The 8,202-nt window shown below is 48.4% G+C and overlaps 1 protein-coding gene across 1 annotated transcript; it reads left to right on the top strand.

Annotated features, from left to right (window-relative positions):
- Positions 1-4,373: 4,373 nt before the first annotated feature.
- Positions 4,374-8,190, top strand: LOC112896395 (heat shock protein 81-1). The gene is made up of 3 exons (XM_025964350.1): positions 4,374-4,614; positions 5,384-5,806; positions 6,424-8,190. The coding sequence occupies exons 1-3, from the start codon at positions 4,489-4,491 to the stop codon at positions 7,969-7,971; spliced, it is 2,097 nt and encodes a 698-aa protein (XP_025820135.1). The 5' UTR covers positions 4,374-4,488; the 3' UTR covers positions 7,972-8,190.
- The last annotated feature ends 12 nt before the right edge of the window (positions 8,191-8,202 follow it).

Genomic DNA, 8,202 nt, shown 5'->3' with positions numbered 1-8,202 from the left:
TGGAAAAAAAAAGAGCAAATTTTTTGTTGTTTCCTTTTGCTATCTGTTTTTGCTGTTTCCTTTTTGCCATAGGGTGTTTGGGTCCAAATGGAAAAAAAAGCAAATTTTTTAGTATTTACCCTAAGCACAGCACAAACAACAGTGCACAAGAACAGCAGAAAATAGCTCACTGTGCTGTTGCTGGGCTGCCGGCCTCTGCACGCACGGTCTGCAAGCAGCTGCCTTGTGTGGGCCTTGAGCTGCGTGCCGCTGCTGGCACTGCTGCGCAGCCTGCCTCGTGCACGGGCCGCTTGCCTGGATGGGCCACGCGCCCCGCGAGCCGGCCTGCTGGCCGCTGCGTGCGCTGGCCGCGTGCGCCTGTGAGCCGCCACGCCCCGCGGGCTGCAAGGCAGGCCGGCAGCAGCCAGCCCCGCGCGGCGCCTGCCGAGCGCGCGTGCGCCTGGCGCGGCCGCTGGCCGCGTGCGCTGCTGCTGGCCGCCGCCCGGGCGCAGCGCCACGTGAGCCGCGCGCCCTCGCACGGGCTCTGCCCGCCGCGCGCTCGACTTGCAGCTTGCTCGCGTGCGCACCGCGGGCTGCTGGCCCGCCTGTGCGCCGTGGGTCGCGCACGTCGTCCACGCCCCAGCTGCTCGATCGATCTCCCTGGAAGAACACGAGCAGACAGAAACAGAAGGGAAGAGCACGAGAAATACCGAGACTTCAACCTAAATTACTCTTTCAAAGTTCAACGGATACAAATAAGATTCGAATCACAGATGCGCAACCGATAGGCCTAATAGATCCATGAAGAAGATTGTGAAAAGATTGAATATCCGCTGCGAATCGAAAGAAAAACCGAACGCCTCTTCCAAAAATGTGTTCTTCGGAAAAACCTGAAATCCGAGCCGAGTTAGCGATGGATTTGACGGGGACTCGAACCAAGATCGCTCACAAAGATACTAGCAACAAAACCCCTCAAGAAATCCGACCCAAATCGCTGCCAAATTCGACGAACAAGAAATCATGTGAAAATCACCCGAAAATGGAGAAAAAGGAAAACGCTCGGGATGCACGAGATTGATCTTTCCATTACTTCATGAGGTCCGATTACAAGCCACCTAATCAAAGCGATGGATGGCAAAAAACTCAACCAAAGAGCCACTCTTCTCCCTCTCTCAAACCCTAGCAAATCACTCTTACAAACAAAATCTCACACACAAAATAAGAGGACCTTCGTAAGTGAGATAATTTCTCCAAACCAGCCCACTCCCTATAAAGATATGCAGGCGCATATCAAAAGGCAAAACGTTCTTGCACACAAGGCACACAATTCAAATACCCGTTAGAGATAAAACCGTCCAACATTTTATCGGCACACCGGTGACACACGCCACCTTGGCAACTCTGCTTCGCCTGATGGCACCACGTGCCCTCCATCTCCGCCATTCGGCCGTACCGAACGCGCCCCCGCAGTCAAACCCTCTTGTACGCCCGCAAGACATGATTCACCCCAATTTTAAGGCCAAACTAGTCAAACCCTCGATGTCGATGCGTGTCCGACCTCCCACCAAATGCCATGACGCCTTCTAAGATCTTTCGCTCCCGCAGTCAGCCTACTCGAACTTGCCATCGCCTTCCTTCTTGACTCGACCAACGCCGTCTTCATCACATCCATGTACTCTTGCTCTTCCGTGCACTACGTGGACCGCCAATGACTCCGTCCGGACTTCTCGGGTTCGTCAGTCCAAGCGTACTCATGTTCATCATTCACCGTGCTGATCCATCGGCATGAATATTTCGCTTGACCTTCACCACATACCGTCGACCGCCACGTCGTATTCTACACCTGTACATCACGAGCCAAGAGATACCACCGTACAACAAGATATGTTTTGCACACACACCGCAACTCAATGCACACAACACAGTACTTCTGGTTAGCCATTAGCACAATCAAGCATACATGAAGTATCGACTCAACCGGTAAACCTCCGAATCCTCTAGCCGATCACTCATCACGTATTAGACCAAGGCACATCTTAACTTGTCTCTCGAATCCGAAGCAGATGAAGCCCCACGAGCCCCACGGGTACCCGGAGAGCCGCAAGACTTGGAGAACCAGTACACCAGCTAGCAAAACAGTGAGGAAACTAAAGCTGCAGCACCTTAGTTTTCCATAGATTAGATTAGATCCACATGTAAACAATAGGTGGAGTACACGTGAGTCAAGATGTTACCGTTTACCAGTTTACCGGTTGCAGTTGTCTTCAGTAATACCAACATCAGGTTACTGAATATAAGTTTTCAAGCCTTGGATCGTGTACCTATCTCAGTTCTCGTTGGGCGTTGGATGTTCCACCTGGTCCCTCAGGTGCAGGGATCAGGGTACTGATTCCGTTCGCGCTGAGAAGCAAAGGATTATTCTTTTGCTTCCTCTTTTTCTGTCAGCATCCAGCTAAATGTACTTTTTAAGATAATAGTTGAAACCGGCTTTTTATATCCACGGATGGATATATACAACCAAGAACTGTAAGAGTATTTAGACTATAAACCTCAAAACGAGGGATTAAAAGATACAAGAAAGAAAGCTCTAAAATAAAGAAAAAAAGCTAGAATAGTACATTCAATATTCTTCTTCATTCTGGTTTCAATCCTGCAATAGCTTTGCACAGTACCAATCCAACACGTCTCTTGTTTTCTTAGAAACTTAATATTTGAACCTTCGGTTGCTTTCCAAATCCTTCCACGTAGAAACCATCTAAATAAACTCCCTTAGACAATAATAAGTTTAGGTACACATAACTTTAAGGCGACGTCTCTAAGGAGAACACAAAGTTGAAGACGCCGCCATCACCCATCCGACAAGCTAGAGTTAGGTTTTCACCTGGAGGACAGTTAACTTCTGCAGAAAGCATCACAACCACGCCTCCAGGGAGGAAAAAGGACGCCCAGACAACACCACCGATGTTGGTTCGATACAAGCATCAAGCAGAGCTTTCATCCGAAACTCCTGCATGGAAACATCATCACCGTCACGGATAATCAAACCATATGACGGCCACCACAATCCCCACTGGCCGATCTGAGTCGGAGAGTGGAAAAAAGCTGCTGGCCTCTCCCCATGGCCTCCACGCAAAAGGGAGCCAGGGGAGGCAATGGCGGCCGCCGGCTCCGCGCCTTCGCGACCCGTGAGCTCGTCGCCGCTCTTCAGCTAAATACACTTAATCGCAGTTCGTTGCAAAATAAGTTTCACCCTATCTATATCTTCTTTTATCTTTTTTATTTTTCCTAGGATACTTGTCAGTATTCTAAGAACTGCTGAGGGGAAAAAGATGCATCACTCGCTCACCGTGATCTGAAGTGTGCAACACAAGTTCTGGCGTGATCTGAATCGTGATTGTCTGAACACATCACTCGCCGTTTCTGTATTTTCATCGTCAGTGTGGTTGTGCTGACGCCTGAAAGATTGACTACTGGCACGTGTTGCTTGGTATAAACAACACGCACACCTGCTTCACTTCTTTCCAGAAGCTTCTTGCAAGTTGCTAAGCCGGAGGCTGGGTCCGCTCTCTCTACCGCCGCGAAATGGGAGTTAAATTTTACAGATTCTGGAAATTATTATGATCACGGCAAGCCATATGATTAGAGCTTCCCCTCTAAATTGAGAACACGTCGATTTCGAAAAGATATTTTTTAAAAATAAAAACAGTATAAGTTCATGCTAAGAGTCTATTTGGATGGGTGACTAAACTTCGTCACCTATTTTAGTCTTTTTTAGTCTCTAGGAGCCAAACACAGGAAGCGTCTAAAGGCATTAGTACTTTAGTCACCATGGGGTGATTAAAGGGACTAAAGTGACAATTTTCCACCTCTTGTCCTCCCCAGCCCTACCTGAAACTGCTAATTCTATGCATTAAATAGGAGCAATATGATTTTTATACAGTTGGTTTAATAAACTTTAGTCCCTCTATCTAAACAGAATAGGGATTAAGGGATCCAAATAGACCCTTCCTTTCTTTCATGTACTGGATTCTTCCCTTTTCTTTTTTTTTTCACAAACCAAAACCTTAGTGCGTTACGACTTACGGCAGTACACTCGCTCGCTCGTAGATGGACCTGCCAACTGCCCGTTAATCGTAAGGTAATCATGCTTCAAACCCCCTCGATCCAGAACCTTCCAAGTCCCGAAAAAACAAAGACACAACGCCCACTGATCGTGGGCCCGAGGGCTCCATCCCCGGCACGACCGGGCCCGGAAGACTTCGGGCCCAACGGCAAGTCAGTCAACCCGCTCCCCCCGCGCGTTCAGCCCGGCACCATCCCTTCCCGTCCCTAGTAGAACATTCCAGAACCCCTCCTCTCCCCTCTCCCAATAAAATCACCCCCACGGCCCACCCACAGGCCTCCCCCCATCTCATCCCACGCTCCCTAGCGCCCCGCACAAACCCTACTCGCCTCCTCCCTCGCGCCGCCGCCGCCTCTTCTCTCCTCGCGTTGGGGAAGGACCTCGCCATGGCCTCGGAGACGGAGACGTTCGCGTTCCAGGCGGAGATCAACCAGCTCCTCTCCCTCATCATCAACACCTTCTACTCCAACAAGGAGATCTTCCTCAGGGAGCTCATATCCAACTCCTCCGATGTGAGTTTCCCCCCGCGACCCGCTCGTGCTCTTCTGTTTGCGGTTTTAGATCTGTGCGATAAACCCTCGTGTCGTCGTTTAATGGATCGGCGGGTTCCGCATCGTGCTTTGAATCTGGCGACGGGTTATGTAGTAGGGTTTTGCGCTAATTCGCTGTTGATTATTCAGCACAAATCCGCGGCGTTCAATCTGAACTTCAGTAGTAAATATAGGTCATAAGTTTTGTTGGATCTCGGTTGTGCATGCGGGAACTGAAAACTTGTAATGTTTATTATCTGAACGATCTGATACCGCAGTGTGAACTATGAAAGCATGATTGGTCTTGATAACTTTATATAATCCTTGCTAGATTAGAATGGCTGGTTTATGTAGGGAACGTAGAAATCTTCGTAGTACATGCTTCAACGGCTACATGGTTAAATTCATAGTGTGTTGATGCAGTTATTCGTGTTTATTGCAGTGCTAATTTAGAGTATACATACAAATGGATGCGTGATTGGGCTTGATAAACTTTATGTAGTCTTTGCTGGATTAGAAGGGTTAGTCCGTGCTGGGAAGATAGAAGGCTTTGTAGTTAATTGGTTGTTAATGCGGTTAATTGTGTTTTGTGCGGTGCTAACCTGAATAGTCGGTTACCCTACTTTCACAGAATAACCTCCTGATATTAGATAAAGCTGTGCATGTTTCATTTAATTAGTTTTCTGCCCTTGATATTGTACTGTGATGCTTGGATCCAACTCCTGAACAAATTTTGTGTGGGTTTGGACAGGCCTTGGACAAGATCAGGTTCGAGAGCTTGACAGACAAGAGCAAGCTGGATGCCCAGCCAGAGCTGTTCATCCACATTGTTCCTGACAAGGCCTCCAACACTCTGACAATCATTGACAGTGGTATTGGTATGACCAAGTCAGATCTCGTGAACAACCTCGGTACCATTGCACGATCAGGCACAAAGGAGTTCATGGAGGCTCTGGCTGCTGGTGCTGATGTTTCTATGATTGGTCAGTTTGGTGTTGGTTTCTACTCTGCCTACCTTGTTGCTGAGAGAGTTGTTGTGACCACCAAGCACAACGATGATGAGCAGTACGTGTGGGAGTCTCAGGCCGGTGGCTCCTTCACTGTCACGCGTGATACCTCTGGGGAGCCCCTTGGCAGGGGTACCAAGATGACCCTCTACCTCAAGGATGATCAGGTATATAAAAAATTTCCAGAATTATTGTGTTTAGTTTGTGTTACTACTGCAATGATGCCATGGCCAGTTATTTGCTGTTTAACTTATAGGATTATTTAGATAGTTCTGATGCGTTTAGGCTATTAGCTTTGTTGAAATCACATGTCTATTATGTTAATAATTGGTTTCAAGTTTTGTGCTGTTTTGTAACTTGTGGTGATGTTCTGTTGGTTTATGGCTAAATTGATAGCATATATGACATCAATGTGGTGTTTGACTGATTGGAAATGTGGATGGTTTGGGAATGATTAGGAACTTGATTATTAGGCCGGGCTTGATTCACTCTAGGAATATTTGGAACAAGTTTTGGCTTTTGATATATTGCTGTTAACTTGGGCCTTTTATTATGACTTTTTAATCATAGCCATGCTTCTTATTCTGGAATGACTGAAGTAACCTCGTAACGAAAATAAAATTCTGGTGTGCACGCAGTCCTGGTACTATGTTAAGTACTGAGATAAACATAGCTGTGCTGCTGTTGTACTAAACATTTAAAAGTTCGTTAATGTACGTTTAGAATACCTGAAAGTAACTGTAATTCCACAATTTTGCTCATAATTTGCTCTTCTTTTTTGCAGCTGGAGTACCTTGAGGAGCGTCGCCTCAAGGATCTGATCAAGAAGCATTCTGAGTTCATCAGCTACCCAATCTCCCTGTGGACAGAGAAGACCACCGAGAAGGAAATTTCTGATGATGAGGATGAAGAAGATAAGAAGGATGAGGAGGGCAAGGTTGAGGATGTTGATGAGGAGAAGGAAGAAAAGGAGAAGAAGAAAAAGAAGATCAAGGAGGTTTCTCACGAGTGGCAATTGGTCAACAAGCAGAAGCCAATTTGGATGAGGAAACCTGAGGAGATTACCAAGGAAGAGTATGCTGCTTTCTACAAGAGCCTGACCAACGACTGGGAGGAGCATCTAGCTGTGAAGCACTTCTCTGTTGAGGGCCAGCTTGAGTTCAAGGCTGTCCTCTTTGTACCCAAGAGGGCCCCCTTTGACCTCTTTGACACGAGGAAGAAGCAGAACAACATCAAGCTCTATGTGCGCCGTGTCTTCATCATGGACAACTGTGAGGAGCTGATTCCTGAGTGGCTGAGCTTTGTCAAGGGCATTGTTGACTCCGAGGACCTTCCCCTGAACATCTCCCGAGAGACCCTCCAGCAGAACAAGATCCTCAAGGTCATCCGCAAGAACCTGGTCAAGAAGTGCGTTGAGCTCTTCTTCGAGATCGCCGAGAACAAGGAGGATTACAACAAGTTCTATGAGGCCTTCTCCAAGAACCTCAAGCTTGGCATCCACGAGGACTCCCAGAACCGGAACAAGATTGCTGAGCTCCTGAGGTACCACTCCACCAAGAGTGGTGATGAGCTGACGAGCCTCAAGGACTACGTGACCAGGATGAAGGAGGGCCAGAGCGACATCTACTACATCACTGGCGAGAGCAAGAAGGCTGTGGAGAACTCCCCCTTCCTTGAGAAGCTGAAGAAGAGGGGCTATGAAGTCCTGTACATGGTGGATGCCATCGATGAGTATGCAGTTGGCCAGCTGAAGGAGTTTGAGGGCAAGAAGCTTGTATCTGCCACCAAGGAGGGCCTGAAGCTTGATGAGAGCGAGGATGAGAAGAAGAGGAAAGAGGAGCTCAAGGAGAAGTTCGAGGGCCTCTGCAAGGTGATCAAGGAGGTGCTGGGCGACAAGGTTGAGAAGGTGGTTGTTTCTGACCGTGTGGTGGACTCCCCCTGCTGTCTCGTCACCGGCGAGTACGGTTGGACTGCTAACATGGAGAGGATCATGAAGGCCCAGGCGCTGAGGGACTCCAGCATGGCTGGATACATGTCCTCCAAGAAGACCATGGAGATCAACCCTGAGAATGCCATCATGGAGGAACTCCGCAAGCGTGCTGAGGCTGACAAGAATGACAAGTCTGTCAAGGACCTTGTCATGCTGCTGTTTGAGACCGCGCTCCTCACCTCCGGCTTCAGCCTTGATGACCCCAACACCTTCGGTAGCCGCATCCACCGCATGCTCAAGCTGGGCCTGAGCATCGACGAGGATGAGGCTCCGGAGGCTGACGCAGACATGCCCCCGCTGGAGGATGACGCTGGCGAGAGCAAGATGGAGGAGGTCGACTAAGCGCTGCGCGGTGTTTTTTTCCCGTTTGAGTTGAGTTAGCTTAGCTATTCGGGTTGCCAGTCTCTGAACCTCGAGTTGTCAGTTTATTTTGTGTGGTGTTAACTTCTCCTAGCCTGCAATGCATGTGGCTAGATGCTGTGGTGCCGTCGATTATCGAACTGCTTACGTTAATCGTCTGTGGTATAATAGTATTACTATCGTGCTGTCTTCCAATTTCTCAAGGTTCTGCCT

Source organism: Panicum hallii, chromosome 6, assembly GCF_002211085.1.
Source record: "Panicum hallii strain FIL2 chromosome 6, PHallii_v3.1, whole genome shotgun sequence".
Taxonomy (NCBI): domain Eukaryota; kingdom Viridiplantae; phylum Streptophyta; class Magnoliopsida; order Poales; family Poaceae; genus Panicum; species Panicum hallii.
The sequence above is the reverse complement of the archived record's forward strand: the minus strand, read 5'-3'. Positions and strand labels throughout refer to the sequence as shown.

Bases quoted from the DNA above. Each gene is read 5' to 3' on its own strand.
- LOC112896395 (XM_025964350.1), top strand. From the start codon at position 4,489: ATGGCCTCGGAGACGGAGACGTTCGCGTTCCAGGCGGAGATCAACCAG. The intron at 4,615-5,383 runs GTGAGTTTCCCC...GGGTTTGGACAG, and splicing joins TCATATCCAACTCCTCCGAT to GCCTTGGACAAGATCAGGTT. The intron at 5,807-6,423 runs GTATATAAAAAA...TCTTTTTTGCAG, and splicing joins TCTACCTCAAGGATGATCAG to CTGGAGTACCTTGAGGAGCG.